The 23,889-nt window shown below is 46.9% G+C and overlaps 1 protein-coding gene across 1 annotated transcript in view; it reads left to right on the top strand.

Moving 5' to 3' along the window:
* The first annotated feature begins 8,862 nt into the window (after positions 1–8,862).
* The window catches only part of LOC146180614 (gamma-secretase subunit Aph-1-like), a 50,040-nt gene continuing 35,013 nt past the window's right edge, over positions 8,863–23,889 (top strand). The window contains exons 1-3 of the mRNA XM_084576096.1: positions 8,863–9,261; positions 14,683–14,826; positions 18,570–18,655. Of these exons, the coding sequence (XP_084432222.1) occupies positions 9,149–9,261; positions 14,683–14,826; positions 18,570–18,655 (343 nt within the window). The 5' untranslated portion in view covers positions 8,863–9,148. The remainder of the gene's footprint in view (positions 9,262–14,682; positions 14,827–18,569; positions 18,656–23,889) is intronic.

Genomic DNA, 23,889 nt, shown 5'->3' with positions numbered 1-23,889 from the left:
GACGTCACCAGCATAACGTATTAATCAGCTTGAAAACAAACAAAATGTATCTTCGATCGCATGATATAACCACCAGATTTTCATATAGGTGTCAGTTTTACGAATACCGACGTATATATTGGGTATCGCTGCGTACCCAGGTGGACAGACGACCATCAAACCAAAAACAGTGTTTACACTAGTTCAGTCTCGTCGTTATGGGCAGTACGATTACTAGCGGACAAAAATACACATACGTGACACCGGCACTGCACACACAAGAGCCTAACCAACCTAACTAGTTGGCATTGAATTCCTACATTCATGATTACTGAGACCGACACAGTACTAATGCCAGTCCAAACAAACGTCTAAAAATAAAAAGTGCCGGCTAGCGAAGAAATGCGGAAATCGATAACGTTACCAGCTGGAGTTGTCTTCGAATCAAGAACGTCGCGCTGGTGTCGGGCACGAGCAGGTAGGCCTAGTTGAAGCGATTCCAAGCGTCAGATTGGCTCGTCAGTGTCCGTAGACCAGACAACGATGGCGTCGTCAGTATACTTTGGACTGCGGTTAGCAGAGACAACGTCCTGTGCGCCGCTGTGTTACGCAGCGCCACGTCGGGAAAAAAAGACAGGCAGTGCGCAGTATTATGTACGTTCTTTCGCCGTGCAGGAAGATTCCACGTGAGGAACGCACTGCATGAGCGCAGGAGCGCAGGTATGCATTTCGTCCTCTTCATTTTCGGCTAGAACCTGACTTCAACCGGCTCTTAATCCTGGCTATCCAGATTGCTACCCTGAAAATGTAGTTAAATGAGGCCGCACGGTGATTTCTGACGTTTTCTGTTAATTGATGATTTTCGACAGTTTTTGGATGCTTGTTTTCGACGTCATGGTTTAATGTGGAGGTATAATCGTACAACTTCGACTTGTAGCTCCGAGAAGCGAGGAGCCCGAGCACAGGTGCAGAAGGGGCTTTTTGTTAGATTATTTATTGTGTTCTTTTTGTATCAAGTGCTATTGGCTAAAGACGACCTGTTGAATGGAATAATTGTATTTGAACCTATCAAGAAATCGGAGTGCGATGAAGTCTTGTTTTGACCGTCTCCATCTTCCTCCCCATTCAACAGGCTGGAATCCCTTGGGATTCAGCGGTGCCCAGGGCCAAATGGATGACTTTCTTTTGGAACGGTGGAAAATGCAAAAATTAAATAGAAAACTTAAACTGAAGATAGCACAGGTTACTGCTGAAGCACAAGAGTATGCTATAAAGCTCGCCAAGCAAAACTGGGCAGATTTCTGCAATTCGCTGAAAGGTACACTAAGCACGGCTAAAGCATGGTCAATATTAAGAAGCATGATAGACACCTCAAAAACCAAAACGGCCACAAGAAGAACCCTCCACACCATAGCCCATAAATACCCGGGCATAGATGCAGAGTTGATCACCGTCATGCACAAAAAAAAACATAGGAGACCCTACTCCGGCTTGCCAAACTTCATATGCGGGTCAACCAAACCCCTCCCTTGACTCCCCCATAACACTGGCGGAGGTCTACTCAGCCGCTTGTACATTTACAAGAAACACTGCCCCTGGAGGAGACAAAGTCACCTACGCTATGATTAGGAACTTAAGCACCGAACATTTGCAAGACCTAACGAAGTACATCAACGAAGAACTGTGGGAGAAGGGACAGGTCCCATCAGCTTGGAGACACGCGGATATCATCACCATACCAAAGGCTGGAAAGCCACCGGCTGTGGAGAGTCTCCGTCCTATCTCCATCACTTCTTGCCTGGGAAAACTCTATGAAAAAGTAGTCCACCTAAGGCTCCAAAATTACATCGACGAAAACAACATCTTTCCTTCCTGCATACTGGGCTTCCGCAAGGGACTCTGCACGCAAGATGCTTTCCTCCGGATTAGGAAAGAAGTCATCAACACCATACCCGAAAAGGCGAAAATTTCATTCTGGCACTAGATCTCAAAGGAGCATTCGACAACATTGGCCACCAAACCATATTGCACGAATTAAACAATCTCAACTGCGGGGAGAAAATTTTCAAATACGTGAAGGCTTTCCTCTCAGATCGCACAGCCACCATAGGAATTGGAGAGATCCGATCACCAAAAGTACCCATGCCGAACAAAGGTACACCGCAGGGCTCTATAATCTCTCCAATGCTATTTAACATAGCAATGATAAATTTAGCAAAAAAACTGTTGACCCGCACTGATATTGGCTTCACTTTATACGCGGACGACATCACCATCTGGGCTACTCAGGGATCCTTGGCGCAAAAAGAAGAAGCTCTGCAAGCCGCTATAGACCTAGTCGAGGAATTTGCCGGGGAGAGCGGTCTTCAATGCTCCCCAGAAAAATCCGAACTTATCAAGCTACACAGAAGAAATTACAAGTCCCCAGGAGAAATTCAGCTCTCTCTAGGAGACCAGATAATTCAAGAGAAGGACAAGATCAGAGTTTTGGGGCTGTGGTTGCAAAGCATTTTGAGAGTGGATTATACAATCAAAACACTCAAAACCACAGTCAACCAAATTTCCAGAATGATTAGAAGGGTGACCTGGCACCGGAAAGGGATGAGGGAGGAGGACACCCTCCGCCTTGTACAAGCCCTAGTCGTTAGCAGGATTACCTACGGGCTCCCATATCACGAAATTAGATTCACTGATAAAAGGGCCATTGACACTATCATAAGAGGAGCCTATAAGACGGCCCTAAACCTCCCGCCAACAACATCAACGGAACGTCTTTGGGCACTCGGAGTGCACAACAACTTCGAGGAGCTCAAGGAGGCGGTTCTAGAGAGTCAGAAACAACGCCTAACAACAACGCAGGCGGGTAGGGAAATCCTGTCAAAACTAGGGCTATGGCAGGCACTAAGAACTTCTGAGATCAAATCACAAATTCCGACATCCACAAGAAACATCTATGTGAACCCGATACCCAAGCACATGCACCATGAGTTACAGAAGGGTCGAAGGAAAGCCAGAGTCAAATCATTGGAAAAACAATTGTCTAAGGACGCGGAAGTTGTCTACGTGGACATAGGGGCTTACGGCGAGCCTGGCAAGTTCACAACAGCTGCAGTTGACCACCAGAAGAGGCCAATTATTCAGGCTTCGATCTATGCCAAGGATCCTGCGGAAGCGGAATCACTGGCAATAGCCGTCACCATAAAAACACAAGACAACCAAAAGAAGTCATCACACGTAGTGACGTACTCCCAACCAGCCTGCAGGGACTACCTGGCCGGAAAACCTCACAAAAGAGCGTGTGGAATATTACGTTCCATCTCCCAGACGCACACAATTACATGGACACCTGGACACGAAGGCCTAGAAGGAAATGAGGTAGCGAATGATCTAGCCCGAGCTCTCACAAACCGGGCGGATCCCCATCCCTACCTCACCCCTCTCCTAGGACCCTACGGCGACAGGCTGGAACACCTACGGTTAGAAAGAAGAATTTTCTCACCACCACACAAACAACTTCCTTCCTCGGACGCTATAGACTGGAGAAAAATACAAACAAACGCATTTCCTAATCTTCAAATTTTAAATAAGATAAGCCCAACAAAATACACGAGTTACTGTCCTTGGTGCGGTTCAAGCCCCACACTCTATCACATCTCTTGGGAATGCCAGGACAAACCTGACCCAACGTTAATAGTGCCATGCCCGACACACGAGCAGTGGGAGGCGGCCCGACAACCTGGACCAGCAAGCCTGGATTATCCAGCTAGTCCGCAAGTCAGCTGCTGCCAGCGGAGCCCTGGACTAGGGGCACCGACCACCCAGCTCCTGCGAATTTTTACTGATTATATGCTCATTAAAAGTTTTCTCTCTCTCTCTCTCTCTCTTTTGGATGTCTTCATTTCGGCCGATCATTAAAGCCTCCCAGAACTCCATTTTCCAGTTTTGTTCCTTGTAGTTATAAGTATGCCCAGGCAGACTGTATCTTGTCTGCAATTTTGTCATAGTGTTTACACCGCGGGTCCTGGGTCACCGGATGCCATCTGCTTAGAGCGAGTGGGTTACGAAGTTCTTTGGGGCATCAATTTACAATTCACAGAGGCAGACAGGTCTCATAGAGAGGCTGACAGGCTGTATCCGAGGCAGTGTAATACACATAAATTGCGAACTATATATGTAATGAACAAAAAATATCTCGCCTGGAGAGCACATTTTGGAATGAAGTCGCCACGACGGCTAATGGACTGTATACACTAAGGTAATTTGGCTGGGACACTTGCGGTCGTAACGACCACCTGTTGCAATGAAGCGATGTTCATATCCTGAACAGCAATATTGACGCGCAATGGAATAGTCACTTGTTTTTGCTGAAGAAACATGCCTGATATTTACGATACTCGGTAGTGCAAATTTTCAACACAGGTGTCTACGTGCTTGTTTCGTAAATAATTTTGAAACGGAATTTGTACCACTCTATACCCGCCTCTCAATCCAGTCGTCCTTTGCCAGTTCTTGATAGTTATGAGGGAAGCCTTAGGAGCTTTGAAGCGGTGGGAGGTATGTTCGAAGTGTTGTACTAAGGCCTGATTCTAAATTATTAGGTCCGTGCACCTGGTTAGAAATTTCATCCCAGCAGTGGGATGGATTATGAGGCAGAAGCACGGGACCACTGCTCCGCAAAATGGCGTCGGTGACCTCCCATGGATGCCTCCTATAGCGTCACCCGTTGTATAGAAAGAGCTAGTAGCGGCTGTTCTTATAAGCAGCTGCGGTTCGAGTAACCGCACAGAGCACGAGAGAAAAGAGCCAGGGGCACCGATTTCTCATCGTCAAAATTGGCTTTAAATGCCTGGCTATGCATGTCACAGACATTCGTCTGGACTCCTTAACGCCTTCCTTTCTCGGTATATGACCTGCAACCACCTTTCGGTCAAAGCGGCTCTCACCATATACCGACGCTGAGCTCATATCTCACCAGGCAGCAGTGGGACCAGACCTGAAACCGCATGGCCAGTAACCTTGAACTGTGGGATACGTGGACGCTCCTACGTGTCCTACTTTACCCGCGCCTCCTACACTCATCTCCACTATCCGATTCCGATTTCCTTCTTGCACTCCGAGATCGCTATCTCTGCATTTCCCCTCCGTCCCCCTCCTTTCCTACATCGGCACCCCTAATTCTGCGCTTGACGCAGATATCACACTGGGGGAGGTTTGTTCGGCGCTACATAAGCTCCACACCACGTCCGCGCCAGGAGCAGATCAAATCTCTAATAAAGCCCTCCGTAACCTGGACACATCATCTCTAAAGGCCATTACTGACCTATTTAACAAACATTGGCAGGAAGACACTCTGCCTTCTGAGTGGACCCACGCTAAGGTAACCTTCATCCCCAAGTCCGGCAAGCCCATAGACATAAAAAATATCCGCCCTATTTGCCTCACCTCTTGTCTCAGAAGCTCTTTGAGCACGTCGTTCTAGACCGCTTGCAAAGGTAAATGATTTCCTTTTGCTTTTTCCTGTTTTGATCCCAATCAGAGCGTCATAAGGATGCTGTAAGTTCATTTTGTACATGGGTTCACAGAGCGGTAGCTGCGTCAGCGGGCTGTCTAGCTGGGGCGCGCAGCGTGCTTGCAGCGCCGAGTTTATTGTGCTACACGGGCGTACAGCTTGTAATGTTTGCCCCCTTATTGCGGTAGGCAGCGAGCGGGTAGACATATTTGTGGGCATAAAACTCACCCTCGCATGTAACTGCCCCATTTCGGTCTCATAAATGCATCGACAACGCCTAAAACGCGCGACATCGCACGCGAATACAAACCCGGCTTCACGAGCAGACGACACGGAGAATCGCGTGGTGCGCGACCGAGGAGAAGGAGGACAAAACATCTTAATTTATTTAGTCAGAGAGAGGGGGGGGGGGGGGGGACCCTTAGTCCGGGATCCAGTTGGCCGTGGCTGCAGTAACAGCGCGGCGAGCCAGCCATTGCTGGCGCTCCGGGCAGGGGTCCTGCAGGGTGGCCTCCCAATCTTCTATCCAGGGGTGGGGGAGAGGGCATAGAGAAGGGGTAACTTGACACGCCCAAACCATGTGGTAGAGTGTTGCCCGCTCACCGCAATGTGGGCAGTCAGGGGAATAAAGGGAGAGGTACCAGAGGTTTAGGAGAAATGGTGTAATAAAAGTATTAGTTTGCAGGCAGCGGTAAGTTGCTGCTTCTTGAGTAGACAGGATGGGAGAAGGGGGAAGTAATGTACGGCGAGACAGCCTGTAGTGTTCAAGCAGTTCTGTGTTTGTAAGGACCGAGGAGGCATACGTGTGATCCTGGAGAGGGGAGGCTCGGGGAAGGAGCGCGCGAGAATGTCGATGGGCAGCTTCATTGCCGGGCATCGACTGGCGTCCCGGAATCCAGATCACACTGATCCTTTTCGGAGGGTTAGCGACGAGGATTCGGCGGCTGGCGCACCGATGCGTCGGCGAAGATAGTTATGTCAGGCCGTGCGGGAATCTGACATGATGGTAGCTTGTGCATTAGTGGCGGCCAGAGCGATGACTGCTTCTTCGGCAATACTCGGTTCGGTGGTTCGAAGAGAGGCATAGTTATTCTAGAGCACTATAGCATAGTTGAGGAGAGTGCTCACTGGAGATGTTACGGTAAAGACTATGTGTTCGTTAACAGGGCCAGCAGCGTCTACGTACAGAGTATTCGGTTGGCTGTCCCATATTCGAGAGAGGTGAGTGGCTCCTGTCGGCGGTTTTGGTGATATTCTGCATGCATGTACTTGGGGAGAGGTTTGACGGTAATGGCTCGGCGGAAATTCTGTGGCAGATCTTCGCGGTTTTGGGTGGTATAAGGCGAATCAATATTGAGAGTTTGAAGGACATGTCTTCCAGTGGACGAGGCCGCTAAGCGGACAAGTTGCGCCAGGCGATGTGCTTCATACAACTCTTCAATGGTGTTATGAATGCCAAGTTGGAGTAAGCGGTCAGTAGAAGTGCGTTGGGGAAGCCCCAGGGCTGTCTTGACCGCTTTTCTGACAAGAGTGTTCAATCGATAGAGCTCCTGCTTACGAAGCGGAAGGTATGGCGTGCCGTAGGTAATGCGGGCGATAATGAATGCGTTGACAAAGCTGCAGTGCGTCTTGCTCCCTAATGCCGTAGTTTCGATGTTTAACTCGTTGAAGCATTCATATAATTTGATTGGTAGTGTTGACTAAATGATTGAGAATAGAGGAATGGGAGCGGCCGTTAGGATAACGAGGCCGAGTATCTTGATCTCCGGCTTCGCTTCTATCATTTGGCCGTCCAGGATGGCCTCAATTGGCGAGGTGGCACTGTGAGGGGGATCGCCAGCGGTCAATATTAAGAATTTGCCTTTTCTCAGCCTTATTTCCCTTACTTATTGTTTGGGGAAGCTGTTTGAGCGAGTTATTAATACCCGTCTCACCAGATATGTTGAAGATGAAGGCATCCTTTCGCACTCTGTTTGGCTTCCGCGCGCACCTCTCTACACAAGATATCCTAATCCAACTACAATCGGAAGTTATCACGCGCCCAAATCCACATCAAGTACGCACCATCCTGGCTTTAGATCTGCGCGGTGCCTCCGATAATGTTACCCATAGCAGCATTCTTTCCAGCTTGAACTCCACCAACTGTGGTTCTCGTACCTACAACTATGTACGAGCTTTTCTAGCCTATAGGAAAGCCACCCTTAATGTGGACGGAGCTACTTCCACACCCATCAGTCTGGGCCCTAGGGGCACACCTCAAGGCGCGATACTTTCACCACTGCTTTTCAACCTCATTATGAAGGACCTTCCCAATAAGCTCAACAGCCTTCCGGGAGTTCGACACGCCATATACGCGGACGATGTGACCATTTCGGCTGCCCATGGTAATGAATGCGAAATTCAACACAACCTCCAAGCGGCGACTGACCTGGTCAGTGCCTATGCCGCTTCTCGTGGCCTTGCCTGTGCGCGACCGAGAAATCCATTTCAGTGACGCCCACTGCGGTGACGCCTTATACTAGCGCCGACGGTGGCGCTGTGTATTTTCTTTCGCCGGGCACTGAAAAATACTGGAGGCACTGGTAATGTGCAAAGTGCCTCCTTGAGTTCTCCAGGAGGCACTGACAGTACACGGGTATGCCTCTCCGTGAGCACTATATCTCCGTCTCGCCTCCATTAAAACGCAGTCGCTGTTGTCGGGTTCGAACCCGGGTACTCCGAAACAGTAGTCGGGCATCGCCCTCACGTGGTATGGGACCATGCTAGTGAACACCATGCATGCGTTTCGAAGTGAGGCAATCTAGAGAACCTGCATGTCCGTTTTTTTTTTTTTTTTTTCAGGAGCCGCGGCGCAATATGTAGGCTCTCTAGGGCAATCTGGAGCCTTAGCACACAAACACTTCTCATAGCAGTAAAATAAATTACCAAATCCAATCCAAAATAAATTATCAAATTATCGCAATGCTCTCCTGCAGCTCTTCGTGTTTCAGTTCACGCACGAAAGCTGCTTTTTCTCAATCTTGTAAACTTGGGACATGATCAGCAAAGCGTAAACCCCCTTGAAGTACTTGAAGTGACGCGCCGACGACTGATTTCCTTTCCTCATTGGTTGTTGGCCTCGACGGCTGATCGCAAGCGATGATGATGATGGCGCCGACTGGAGGTCGCGATGTCAACCATAAGGTAAAGAAGAAAAAAACATGAAACAGGGTCGCAAGTTGAGAGCACGGTGTTGAGAGGCTGGTTGAGGTCCGGCAGTTTGAATCAGCAGTCTCACACCAACCAATGTCCCAACCTACGTTTGTCGCTTCGAGCCTTGAAGGCTTCGAGCGTTCCGTCTCGAGCCTCCTCAAAGCCAAGCGCTGCCGATAGCAGTCCGCATTGGCGCGATGTTACATGCTATTGTAGTGTACTGTGTCCGATAACTTTATTATAGTGCCTAGGCACTATAACTTTATTGTGCTAGCGCGGGCCTGGGTTACCTGAACCTCTAAGCGTTCATCAGATTTATTCGCTGAGGTGCGTCGCTCTCGTGCCGGCGATTTAACCAAGCGATCCGCTGCGCTCTGTGCTCTCCGGTGGCCGCCCTCGGCCCGAGCGACTGCTTCCCGATTACGTCGTGATCGCTGGCGCTCTGCATCCGGAACTGCCGACAGCATCATGACGCTCATGGAGTTCGTCGGGTGTGCCTTGATCGGCTTCGGACCAGCGCTATCCATGTTCGCCATAACCATCGCCAGAGATCCGATTCGCATAATCATTCTGATCACAGCGTGAGTACTGCATGCACTCCCGCCACTCACGTGATGCCGCCTTTGTGGGCTCCGACGTGAATGTGCGGTGAACGAACGGTACCCGCGACGAGTGCTTGTCTGGCTTCATCATATAATTGCGCAAGTAGAGATTCGAACAGCGCAATGTACCGTGGTTCAACTGCGCGGGGGGCTTATGATTTCCACAGCGCAGGTATGACACGCCTTCTGGTAACGCGATCTTTTCAACTTCACGTGCATGGTATCAGCGCTAAATGTTTCTGTGGTACAGTATCACCGGTGAGGACCTAGGTAAATAAAAAAAAAAAGGCTGATTATGCTATAGATCGTTTCGATCAGTAGTTAAAACAGGCGCACTTAGCAGCAGGCCGCTTAAGGGAACGCAAGCTCAACGCCTTCCCTTGTTTGCTGACAGTACAAGCCATTACAGTGGCGCAATATTTCGTTTGCTTAGAGGCTAGTTTTGTTTGCAGCATCTGAAGGCTTATTTCGACAGAGTTCGCACATTTCAACGTAGCGCAAAGGTATTTGGATGGGTAGAACTTAGCGATCCAATATCATTTCAGTCAGCATAAGGCCGGTAATGTGTTGACAGAGGTTGCGGCAGTACCTAATGATAAGGAAACCCTGAAATTATGTGTGAAAAGGTGGCTGTGTGCAATGAAGCCTAGAAGCTATTGGATCCTGTGTATGTATGCTCAGATGGACATTTTGAAGAGGAGGCAATTATGAAATGATTGTTTATTTCATATGAATGTGTTACTACCAAAAGAGGCCTTGTTGAGACAAGGTTTGGAGGGTATGGCCTGCTGAGCACTCTCTGATTTACTAGTCATTCATCTCTTCGCTACAGAAACCAGTAAAAAGCACCTGTAACTTTTGAAAAGAGCACATCCTGTTTTTCGTGTTCTTTGCAGGACTGATTTGTGTGCCTGATTCAAGCACAGATGAAAGAGTAGCATCATCGTAATCTTCCTGCACTTTTTCACAGCAGGCCAAAAAGTTGTTTTTACTTGTCTTTACAGGAACCAGTTATCCATGACACCTTCCTTTACTTGTCTTTGTTCCATGTTCACATACGCTGATAACTTGCCTAGATGCATATGGAGTTGCATTTAAAACTTCTATAATGTAAACAAGATGTAAAATATTTTCTCTTCTCCCTGGCTGCAGGAACTGAGGACGTGCTAAAAGAGATGACTTATTGAATCGGGCAGGTCAACTATTGTTTTGAGCGCTATGATGGACTACTTGGCAGAGTCAGGGCTGCCCTTTTGAAATTTCATGCTGTAGAACTACCTTGAACGCACATCACCAGTAAGCAGAGTGCATTGTAGTTCTTCATAGTGACGTTTCTTACTTAAGTGTTCAGTTTGAAGGCATGCTTTCTCCACGCATTGGAGTGCACTTGGGATAGCAGAATGTCTACATGCTGCACTCCTGCCGTGTAAGATTGCCGCATAAAGCGACAAATGAAGTGTGAAAGCTTGCTTAAAAACATGAAAGCTAATGTGAAACTATAAAAGCACAACTAAATCATTGTAGGTGCACTATGCTTATAGATCATGTTTTGTTTTGCTCTTAAAAACTCACCTGGCAATGGACAAATCAATTTGAGAATGGGCAGTGCTATCAAGTTGTGTTTGTTTGGGCCTACTTGTTTTCTTTTTTGTACTGTCAGTCCATGAAAGTACCATTACAGGAGTAGATTCCCGTTTGAAATAAAATAATGCAGAATAGGTACAAAATTTGGCTACATATCACACAAGAACACCAAAACAGTGTACGGTAGTATAACTCATGATTAAATAGTGACGTGGTCTCAAGGACAACAGAATGTGCTTGTTTCATGAGCTTTGTAAACAAAAAGGCATCTTGAGAGAATAGGTTATCAGAGAACTCTCTGAACTGGCAGTAAAGGCAAAAGATGACAAGTGGTTCTGATAACGTATTCTGTTTATCAAATAATCTTAGAAAAAAAGCTGCATTTTAATGTACCGTTGTGTGTAATTAACAGCTATAATTACAAGCTATGCCTCTGTTTTGAGCATAAGATGTATGTTGCTACTGGTGATTACTGAAGGTTATTACTAAATTGAGTGTTAAGGCAGCCAAGGTGGCGCATCCGTCTTTATTGCTGATCATTTCGGGCAGTTGCAAAAATCTGTCAGTTCATCAAAACAAAGGTGCTAGTAATCAGATCAGATCACCGGGCATACCAAAGCAAGTTTTCAATTGAGGCGTGTTGTCGAAGTGTGCATTTGCCTGCTACTGAGAAAAGATCTTGGCTATCCGAGTAGCGAAGGCTGCTGTCATTACAAACCCAGCTGAGAAAATGACAACACCATACAAGCACCCAGACAAGGACAATGCTACACTGTCAGCTGAATTATTACCTCCTATTCGTGCGCCTTCTATTTTCTTTCTTCACTTCACCTGCCTGCCACTGCACGTAGGAAGTTCTCTTCCTTCTCCGGCAGGGATACCGATAGCGTGCTAACACATTGCTCACCAGAAATCCTGCTGTCCCACACTTCTGAAATTTGTCGAGTCAGCTTATCTTTTAGCTTAGCTTAGCTTTTGTGCAGAGCTGCAGGCAGATGAAACGATGAAGGAAAAAGGTGCACAAATCTAGGGTAATATTACAGCTGTTAGTGTGGGATTTTCCATGCTGTAGCTGTTTCTTCTCTTCTGCAGTTTTTAAACTTGTACAGCCAACTAGCTCAACAATCCACCTTATTAAGGATGCTGTACTTGTCATTTTACTCAAACAATCAATAGAAAGGTGTATGAGTGTTGGAGTGATTGCCTGCACGCATTTCTGGCCATACCATTGACATTGAAGGATAAATATGAGATGTGCATATGCCACTGTTTACTCACCGAGTCTTCAGAAACTAGACTAACAGGGCTGCAGGTTTCTTCCTGTCGGTGCAATCCAAATAACAACTGTGTCAGCAGATTGGCAGTTAATCTGATCTTTGTTTAACTTTTCAGCGCAAAGCCCAACTGTTAGCTTGTGTGGCTAATCCAAGTACCAGCATATTTGATCCACATGCCCGAAAATGAATAACGGAAAGCAGTCGTGCCTCTAATATTTAAGTTCCATGCTTATCAGAGCTGCTGAGCTGTAAAATATTTTTTTGTGTGCCACCACTGGGGCTCTGTGGTTGTGGTGCTTGACCGCTAATTTCACAGAAGTGGGTTTGATCCCAGCTGTGGGGCTGTTTTTCAATGGAGGGAAAAGTCATGGCAATGGCACCTGTGCGCGCACTGTGGGATGAACCCCATCTGACTACGATGTCCTTCGTAGCCCAAATTAGTTTGAGAGTTTAAACATTGTAAACCAGAGTTTCTTTTTTTTGCTTTTGTTTTTTTATGTTATGAACACCAGTAATGCCTTTGTGTTCCAGCAAACCTACATGTCAACAATGGGTCGTACTGTAATTCGTGGTGTATTATTTCAAGTGGAGTGTTTTATTTCGTGCAGCTTTTACACGAGCTTTCTCCAGTAAATCAATAAACTGAAATATTTATCATCTCAGTTCAGTTCAGTTCAGGCGTTCAGTCGTGTCCGACTCTTCGTGACCCTATGGACCATGTCACGCCACGCTTTCCGGTCTTTCACTATCTTCTTAACATCACATAGCTTCATCTGCAATGCCTCGAGAATGCCATCTAACTATCGCGTTCGCTGCCTACCCCTTCTCCGGCGACCCTCAACCTTTCCCAACATCAAATCTTTCTCCAGCGACTCCTCTCTTCTCATCAGATGACCAAAGTAGCTGAGCTTTAACTTTAGAACTTGACCCTCCAATGAGCAGTCAGGGTTTATGGTCGACAATATCGACTGATTTGATCTTCTGGCAGTCCAAGGAACTCTTAAGAGTCTTCGCCAGCACCACAATTCAAACGCGTCAATTCTTCGGCGGTCAGCCTTTTTCACAGTCCAACTCTCGCATCCATACATCACAACTGGAAAGACCATAGCACGGGTTATACGGATCTTGGTTGGCAGACTAATGTCTCTGCTCTTTACTAGGCGGTCAAGGCTAACCATTGCTCTCTTTCCCAGAAGCAGGCGTCTCCTAATTTCATGGCTGCAGTCTCCTTCCGAGGTAATCTTGGCGCCTAAGAACAGAAAATCTGTCACAGCTTCCACTTCTTGTCCATTGATGCTCCAGGACTTGATAGGGCAAGACGCCATGATCTTCGTCTTTTTAATGTTCAGTTTAAGCCCAAACTTCTCACTCTCTTCTTGTACGCGCATCAGAAGTCTCTTGAGTTCCACTTCACTTTCTGCCATTGAAGTGGTATCATCCGCATATCTAAGGTTGTTGATACGTTTTCCAGCAATCTTCACTCCAGCTGAAGACTCGTGCAGACCGGCCTTCCTCATGATGCACTCTGCATATAGGTTAAATAGGTGGGGCGACAGTATGCAGCCTTGCCTCACCCCTTTCTCAACCGGAAACCAATCAGTAAGACCATGTCCAGTTCTGACTGTGGCCTCTTGCCCTTCATAAAGGTTCCTGAGGAGACAGATGAGGTGAATTGGAACTCCCATCTCTTGGAGAGCTTGCCACAATCTGCTGTGATCTACGCAGTCAAACGCTTTTGCATAATCAATAAAGCAGAAGTAAATGGATTTCTGGAACTCTCTTGCTTTTTCCATGATCCATGGATTTATCATCTAGTGATACTTAAAGCCAAAGGCAATGAAAAGACAACAGCATCTGGTAAAAAAAGTTATGATCATAGTGATCAAGTGTTCCATTGTGCTAGGGTACTGTTATTAGTTAATACAAACTAAGCCTCAATGAATTGGAATAGTATCTATTGTCATGTTTACTATAAATCCACTTTCTGTGTTGTTTTAGCTACCCATAGAATGAATTGGCTGGTGCTTGCAATACATTTGGTCAGTATTTAAACTACATATGCTAGGGGTTGCAGTTTTGCACCTTGTGTTAGTAGTGGAGTGCACAGGTCAAGTTAGTTCAGTTTGATTATTTCTTATGAAGCTGGAATGCAGCAGACTGGAAGAAGCTTTCTGCATTTTGCTGACCTCATTCTATTGTTCTTAATACATTCGTTTACTCCATAGATCATCCTCTCATTTTGGTGATTTTTCTTTACAATTTTAGAGTGATCTTTCTTGTGCTCCGTACTGAATTTTTGTTTGTCATTATCACATCTTTATGTTTCGTTGACTGTTCAGTGGCATTTCCACCTTGGTGTTGTTGAACCTCAGTTCATGTTTACATCAGTTTACATCATGAGACTTATCATGGCTTTCACAGCATTTTTGCAAGTTTTATACCCCGCAGTTGGGATTGGCTATATTTAGAAGCAGTAGTTTGAAATCTTGTGTGCTTTTCTTCTGATGAACCGAAACCGATTGGTCCCTTTGTTGCGCAGGGCTTTCTTCTGGCTACTGTCGCTGCTGCTCTCGTCCATTGTGTGGTTTGCAGTAGTGCCCCTTCGTAAGCAGCTGGCCTTCGGGGTCGTCTGCTCGGTCATCTTCCAGGAGGCCGGACGCTTCCTCTTCTACCGCCTGCTCAGGTGGGCACACTCAGCTTCTGCTGCACTCTAGTTTCCTCATGCTTCTACTTCGGATGATTAGTTCTCTTGTAAACTTAATTGTTGGTGTGGCTGTGTAGTCACAAGAATAGTGGTGGTGCTAACAAGTTAAACCCCATCGGAGGTTAAGCGGAGCTGCAAGGATTTCCATTAAATTTTCAGGAACAGTGTATTTTTATATCACTAGAACATTACAGGTTTCTAATATTGTATCTTGAGTGTGAAAAGGCTGTTCACATCAAAACGAGCTATTCAGGGTGTCAATTTTGGAAACCATCATCTCAAAGATACTTCTAGCTGGTTCATTTGTCCAGCATTCGTGACCTCAGGAAAGTGTCGAAAGAAGGGATTGTTCTTTTAAAGACAACTTCTTTTTGAAAATGCACCACTTGTTGTATGGCTTCAATCTCTTGCGGGATGTGCTGTTTCAAAATTTTCTCTCTTTCTGCCGTAAAGTACTACGACTAAGCGTCATAAGTGCCTGATCTTGTTCTTTGGTAGTTTTGGTCGAGAATGCACCTTCAGAGCATGTTTCGGCTGCACAGTATAAAAGCAGCAGTCTTTGCAAGTGTACAGTTTTGCTCCAAAATGTGAACTGAGAAAAATGACTGGAGATCCGTGAGACATTTTTTTTGTTTTACGAGTTTTCTTGTTGTTGTTTTTTTGTTGTTTCTTTCTGGGTAAAAAGACTTCCTTTTTCAATATGATACATACTGTTTACAGGCAACTGCTCGCAGTTTTGCAGTTTTTACCTCATATTTTGATGTTTTCATGCTGTGGAGCAAATTTGCTGGTGTGGAGAAATTTTCAGAAGTTGCTAAATGCTAAAGCTAAGCAGTGTAGGTTGCTGTAAGGTCCTATGAACACTAGGAGTTGGAAATTATTGAATGAACACCTGGTGTATTTTGCTAACCACTAACTTATATTTTGACTTGTTCATTTAGTCATGGCTTGCAAGGCTGATATTACATTATGTTTTTTTTTTTTTTTCTGTTTCTGCAGCATTCTTGGCAAAATGAACAAATAAGTCAGAAGGGGCAAAAACAGATTGTAGAAACATTTTTGGAACTGCCGGTGACCCTTCGATCACGGCATTTGCGGAAAAATCGTTCATTTTCTGCATTTTTACTACTCGCATTGGGAGCAAATTCAGGGTACATATTTCCTATTAAATTATTAGTTTGTAAATCCTTCTTAACCAAAATCCAATGATGGTTTTTACTTTTTGATCAATTTTATTTTTGTTTTTGTCCGGCATTCTCTCGAGGCTGGAGTCTTACGCTTGTATGACCTCTAGCCATTTCTCACAGTGTTTTTGCAATAACTGAGGCCCTTCTTCCTGTGGTAGAAAGACAGGTTATAACTCATTAAAATAAAAAAAAACGTATTTACTTTTCAACAGTATGCATCTTTAGTAACTCTTATTGATGGTATGCGGTAAGGGATTAAAGATAGAGTGCATGAATTGGATAATACATTTCTTTAACTTTGCTGTCAACATTAAGATTTCAGGAAAAACTACTTCACCTGAAATAGGGGTGCTTCTGCAGCATTTGAAGGTCTAAAAAATTATATATGTTTGAGGCTTAATAACTTCAAGTCTAATGGATGAAAACATTTATGGATTGTGTATACATATTCTGTTAACAGTGTAAAGTTTCTTTGACTAGTTTTCAATTGTGTGGTTCAGATGTTAATTGCCATCCTTAAAGTGCGACTTGCTGAGGTCTGGACATTGTGTGCACGCTTGATGCAAGCAGGCTGATCAAGCAAAAGTATTGTTTTAACGCACTCCACTGCTCTCACACTCCACTTGTGCGAACTGTGCTGTGGTTGCTATTAATGACTTGAACAGCTGGAAAGTGAATGCATTTCTCTTCCTATTGAGCTGAAACTGTCTGAAGCTGCAGGGAAGAACAGGGATCGTGCAAACATTGTGAAGAATGGCTAAGGCAAATTAAAATGTTGGCCTGTATCAATATAGATGTGTTCTATTGTCCAAAGTACTGTTCAAACTGAAAATGGCACTTTCATGAGATAGAAAAGTGCTCTGAAGTTCAAAGACTGGTACCCCGCACCACCGGTTTTTCCCACATGTGAAATGCAGTGGCATCACAACAATTTCTTGTGCGTGAACCGCTATACAGTCATCTGCTTCCAGCCGGTGATCGTGGAGTACTTTTCATCATCGTTACAAATTTGGACAGAGTGACAAGGGAAAAGAAATGTTTTATTTTTAGTGATACACCGTATTATGTTATATTATGATAATTATATTATATAGTACTGTATTATTTCCTTGTAAAACAAGCATCAGCAAAGCCAGAAAGAGTTGGAAAATTAATTTCTTCAAGGAACAATAGTTGGTTGCAGTCTTCCGCAGCGTAACCCTAAGGAGACGCTGACTTGATGATAAGCAAGTTGGCTTTTATTGAGAGGGTACTACATTCTAATCACAAAGAGAGTACTTTCACCAGAAAACAGAGTTTTCTTGTAACTTCAGAAACAAATAAAATGTAAGCTGACTCACAAGATCCGTAGTTAAGGGTATGACACGACTGGATGGTTCCCATTTGCTGGCTCTCCCTGCAGATTCTTATTCGCATACATGAACTTTGAGCCTTAATTTGTGGCTCTAATGTCTTACGCACACTCCTTAGCATACATTTGTTTGTGAAATGCCACTAGACATGGATATAAATTCCAGTTAACCAAGTGGTAGCAAACTAGACTCAGAATGCAACGATCCTGGCAGGCTGAATCCTGAATTCACTCTCCTTTCTGAAATTGGAGGCCTGAAATTAGCAGCTTCTGACTTCGGGCAACCTTGTGATAACCGGTCAGTATCCAGCCATATCAGCTGCCCACAATTTTTCGCTCGCAACGCCGACGTTGCCGACCCCGGATTTTCTGGGGAGTTGAGCCTTTATCATTACTGCGAGCAATTTCACATGGAATGCGCTGTGCTGTAATGGATGTTGCGCTTGGCCCTGGCTTTGATAGGCGAAGCTGGCAGAGTGTGCCACAGCCCACTACTACTCTCATGGCGCCTTCCTGCTCTGCGTTCCTCCCCATACTCTCTTGTCTGTCTTCTTACTTTCATCCTTCATTTTGCTCCCTACTCACATTGTCTATTACACCACCATCATTTCCATTGATTCTGAGCTCAGGAACAGATCCCTAAGAGCTGCTTTCTAAAACAGAATATAAGAGTCAAAATCATTGTCCGATTTTGAAAGTTAGTTATGTGTCTCGACATCGAATTTTTGGTCATATATCCTAGATGCTGCTCTACACCGCTATTCACTGCAAAGAGACGGCAACCCACTCTTTTTAGTAAGAACGTCCTAGGTTTGAATCAATTGGCGGGAAGAGTTTTAAATCTGGTTGTCTTGTCAATATAAATGCGTCTTTTGCTGTTGGACAAGTATGTGTATATCCAGAACGAGGCAGAGAATAAAATTTTAACCCAGAGCAGTAACTGGGCCGAGTGTCCTCGGCGTCCCATTAAATGTGCAAGATTTATTTTTGTTCATAGCTTTCAAGATAGCCCTAAAACTCCACAAATGCCGTTTGCCTTTTCTCATGACTGTCAATTCCACATTACGCCTCTCTTTTTTTTTGTGTGTGTGTGTGTGTGTGGCATCGGGCTGCTTTTGTAGTGCAGAATTATCAGGCCAAGTGCAGCTGCATTCGCTCGTTTGATGGGTACCGACACTGTGCAGGAAAGCTGAGCTGGGTCTTAAGAAGGTCACCGAGGTGGGCGCAGACGGTGCTGTTGTCTCCAGTTCTCGGACAACGCTATCATATGGTGAGTGGTAGCGGGTTCCTCCTGTCTACACCTTTGCATAGAGGAAGCATCAATCTGTGGTGTGCTTACTTACTGGGGGCAGTGTATGACAGCGGCCAGGCAGGCCTCCAAATTCAGCACACTGAGGAGCAACCAACACAATACAATGTTTGATGTCATAGGAAATGCCCAACTATTCTGAGCACTGGAAGGTGACAAGGCATGGTAATTCTAAAAAATTTAGGGGTGTTTCTGGACTTGCGAACTTCTTTCTTGGTTAGCAACATGAGACAGGGCCTAGTTAGGGTTGGTTCATTAGGGCCATCCATGGACCTTGACACAAGAAGACTGGGTGCACTAAAGTTTTGAGGAATATCATAGGCAAGACAAAGTGCATAGTAACAACAGCATTTATTCATGTTTGTGCACGAGGTTTAAGCGATGATTGAAAAACGAGGTCAAGTGTTAGGTAATATCCTACTTTTGCTCCGTTAGGTACATGCCTAGCCCTTGTACGGAAAAAAGACGTGCACCTGTCTTATCTGCTTATCACTACTCCTCCAACGTTTGGCTCGGTAGGTGGTGATAAATGAATTAGATATGTGCACATATTTCATCATGCTGACATTTGCCAGTCAGAACCAGAGCTCACAGAATGGATGTATGACATCACACAACGCATGATCCCTTATGTAATGTCCCTTGAAGAACCTTTGAGGAATAATAAATATACTGCCACGTGCCTAGCGCCGCGCGACAGCCGTGTTTGGTGCCGACGACGACGAAGCGGTGGTTGGCACGAGCGGCGCGCTGGTGCTGGACTCTGTGACTCTGTGTTCGGAACTACAAGCCGACCTTATTCTCGGGTCCTCGGCTACGTGTACTTTCACGGCTCCCTCTGACTTCAGTCGTGACACTGGTGGAGGTGCCATCGATGATCCCTTCTCCTGCGGACGACCCTACGCGGCCGCCTCTTGTGACCACTCCTGTTCATCGTACCAGCCGACGGCTCCGAGGCTTGTCCCCCGAGGCCTTCCCTCTTGACGAAGAGACTCTGGCTGTGGCAACGACACCGCCCGCCCGTACCATGACTGTTCTTCCACCCCTTCGTCCTGTCTCATCCTTCAGACCCCACGTACCCCTAAACCATTTCACGGTGAGCAGTTTGAAGACGCCGAGGACTGGCTAGCTATGAAAGGGTCACGACGTTTAACGGCTGGGACGACGCTGCGAAAATGCAGAACGTCTACTTCAGCCTTGAAGACGCTGCTCGGACATGGAACGAGAACCGCAAGGCCACATTCTCTACGTGGCCGGCCTTCCGAAGTCAGCTCCTCGGTACGTACGCCAACAGTGACCGCCGAGAGAATGCCGAGCGTGCCCTGACCTCTCGAGTTCAGCGTCAGAACGAGGGGGTCGCAATGTACGTTGAAGACGTCATGCGCCTTTGCCATCGCGCCGACCCGTCTATGAGTGAGGAGAAGAAGGTTCGGCACCTGATGCACGGCGTCAAAGAACAGGTTTTTTCCGGCCTCGTGCGGAACCCGCCCACCACTGTCGCGGCGTTTCTGGCTGAAGCTGTGATCATGGAGAAACTGCTACAGCAGCGACGCAGCCAGTACGGTCGGCCGCTGAATTCCATCTCCACACTACCGCCGTCTGACCGAACCGACTAAAATCCCGGGGCAGATATGAGCTCCCTTCGCGACCTCATTCGCACCGTGGTTCGCGAGGAGCTCCAGAAAGTTCATGGATCATTTACTCCTGGCGCAGCTTCCCTGGCCAGCATCATCCGTGAGGAGGTCCAGAGCGCACTCACGCCACCAACAAGTACAGTCGTTCCACCACCACCCCCGGGCCCCACCGAGCAGATGACTTATGCTGATGTCACACGCCGCCCAGCCCTGCTACCTACCCCTTCGCCTTACACGCAACCTCAGGTCGCTGTACACGCTGCGGCACCGCTGCCCCTTTGGGCAGATCGGCGCCAGGCGCCCTGGAAAACTGATCTCTGGCGCACTCCAGATAACCGCCCTCTCTGCTACCACTGTGGCGAGGCAGGTCACCTGTACCGGCAGTGCCCTTATCGTCAGATGGGCCTTAGGGGATTTTCCCCCGACAGCCCTCGTCCACGGCCTGGTCAGCGGCCTCAGGACATCGCATAGTACGTCACCCGCCAGCGTACGTCACCCGCCAGCGTACGTCACCCGCCAGTCTGCCACATTCTCCTCGTTGCGAGTCGCGCTCGCCTTCGCCTCGTCGCTGTTCACCCTCTGGGTCACGGTATACCGCTGGACGCCATGGTTCCTCGAGCCCTCATCGGGAAAACTAGCTCCGGCGACCTTTGGGGGCGAGGCCGCCGCACACCGATTCGCTGTAAAGCTTCCACCGCCGCACCGCTCGATTCGCCCCAACGTCGTCCGCATCGCCGACCAGTTATCACCGCCGTGTCGCTTAAATTGCCCCGATGCAGACCACACAACTGCCGCCCAGCTTCCGTCGCCGCACCGCTTGCTTCACTCCGACCTGCCGTCGACATTGAATTGTCCCGACGCCGACCACCTGACCGCCGTCCAGCTTCCGCCACCACACTGCTCACTTCACTCCGAACCGACGTCGACAGGCCCTGGTCTTGGCCGGGTCTCCCTGGACATCCCTATTATCGTCGACACGAAGGAGGTCAGCGCTTTAGTTGATACGGGAGCCGATTATTCTATCCTTAGCGGGCGGCTTACAAGGACACTGAAAAAGGTGATGACGCCATGGAACGGACCAGACATACGTACGGCAGGCGGACATGTGGTTGCACCACTGGGTATGTGTACAGCCCGGGTTACGGTGCGAGGCTGCACATTTGTTGCGACTTTTCTCGTTCTACGCGAATGCTCTCGTGATGTTATTCTTGGCATCGACTTCCTTCGTGAGCACAGTGCCACTATAGATCTACCGAACCGCTTGGTGACGTTTTCCGCCAAACTGGCCACTGAAAAGCATGAGTACCGCGGGTCCCACTCCACGCTGCGAGTCGCCGATGATAGCCTCACAGTGCCACCACGCGCCAGCATCCTCGCCAGAGTTACTTGTGATGAGCCCCATCACGGCCTCCGGGTTGTTGAGCCTAATGTCTCCCTCTCACTCGCCTTGGGAATTTCTGTGGCAAGAGGTCTTTGTTTCCTTCGTGGAAGAGAGACGGAGGTACTTGTCACCAATTTCTCCAATGAACATCGACATCTGTTCCGTGGCATTTGGGCAGGTAGTGGAGAGGACAAGGGATATGCTGTGGGAAAATAGAGGAGACAATCTGGTAGTCATCCATGCCGGAGTAAACGACGTGCTAAAGAACAGGGGACAAAACCTAGGCAGGCAGATCAGAACAGGGGTGGCGAAGCTGCGGGCTACAGCTGAGAATGTGCACATAGTGCTGTGCACAGTGCCGGCAGTCAAGGGACAGGGCCCGTATGTAGCACACCAAGTACTGAGGGCTAATGAGATGATCTGGGAGGTAGGGAAGACCCTCAGGTGCGATGTCATGGATGTGAACAGGGTGATACATGGGGATAGGAACTACCTCCCCTTCACGCCTGATGGCATCCATTACACCGCACCAGCGGGATGGCAGCTTGGGCTGCGGATGGGGCGAAGGGCGCTAGCTTTTTTACAGGCGAGCAGATTGCCCCTGCATACCGAGAAGTAGGAGACAAAGATGGAGGGAGGAAGGGCAGGACGAAGGCACGGAGGAGGAAAAAGAAACAACCCGTAAATTTGGCCTTCATTAGTATGCAAGGGGGTAGAAGTAGAATTAAATGGGATGAAATTCAGGAGCAGCTGCAAACTGGAAATTTTGAAGTATATGGTGTAGCAGAAACCCACCTTAGAGACAGTGAAGAACCTCCACACATTGAAGGATACTCATGGCTGGGGTGCAATAGAAAAGGGAAGGACCGAAAAGGAGGTGGCCTGGGGGCGCTAATCAAAGGCCAAGATTGGAAAAGGATAACAGAAAGCTGCAGAGAACATATATGGCTCCAGGGTAGAGTGGGAAACCTAGATACAGTACTAGGGTTTGTTTACCTAAAAACAGGAAATGACTCGAATGAGGAAAATTCAGAACAGTTCAGATGTTTAGCTAAAGACATAGAGGAATTTGGCCAGAATAAGGAAGTGATAATCTTAGGGGATATGAATGCCCATATGGAATTTTTTGATGGAGCTACCGATACGACAGGCAAAATGTTAGGAACATTTTGTGAAACCCAGGATCTCACAATAGTTAATTCAGAGATAAAGTGTGAGGGAAAAATAACATGGGAAAGAAATAACTCTCATTCCACAATCGACTATTGTCTGATGTCCCACAAGCTGTATGACAGGTTAGTAGGTATGGAAATTGATGAAGAAGGGGCGAAGAGCTTAGGAAGCGATCACAAAAGAATTAAACTCTAATTTGGCGGGACAGCAGCCGCAACAAAAATGCAGGTATGTGAAAGCAACCAGAAACTCAATGATATGCAGTTGGAAAAAGGGTCAAAGCGCATTGAGGACATAGTAAACCAACAACCAAATAGAGAATGGACATACGATGACCTAGTAGAAGTATTTAAAAGAGAGCTAAAAAAGGGCAAGATTAGAAGAGGAAAGAGAAAATATAAACCAAAAAGCTGGTGGGATGCTGAAGTTAAAGCAACCATAACGAGACGTCAAGAGGCATCCAGAGAGCACAGATTAGCAAAGAAGAGGGGAGCCACACCAAGGGAAGTAGAATCCAAATGGGAGGAGTACCTTGAGAGAAAAAGGGAGGCGTCAACCTTAATCCAAATCAAAATAGGGAAAGCTAGGGTCCAGTGGATGATGGACATAAGTAAAAAAGATAAAAATGCTGCAAAGAGGTTTTGGAACCACATAAGGCTACAAGCAAAAAAGACGGAAGGGGTCCAACACTCACTGACCACACAGGAAGGAAAAAGAGTGGAGGGAGAGGAAGCACAGGAATATGTTAGGCGCACAATAGAAACAGTCTTTGCCAGTCTGGAAGTGAATGCCGCAGAAGAAATGGAGAATAATGAGGACCACAGGGACGAGGAGCAAGAATACAAGGAGATGACAGCAAGAGAATGGGAAAGAATAGAATGGAAGGTCCCCTTGGGAACAGCGACAGGACCAGATAGCATACCCATGGGATTGATTACCAGATTAGGACAAAAAAGCAAAGTAAAATTGCGACAGTTGATTGAACAAACAATAAAGGGCGGTCAAGT

This window comes from Amblyomma maculatum, chromosome 8 (assembly GCF_055883805.1).
Source record: "Amblyomma maculatum isolate TAMU_Amacu chromosome 8, ASM5588380v1, whole genome shotgun sequence".
Classification (NCBI taxonomy): Eukaryota; Metazoa; Arthropoda; class Arachnida; order Ixodida; family Ixodidae; genus Amblyomma; species Amblyomma maculatum.
Note: the sequence above shows the minus strand (reverse complement) of the source record. Positions and strands in the feature narration are given on the sequence as shown.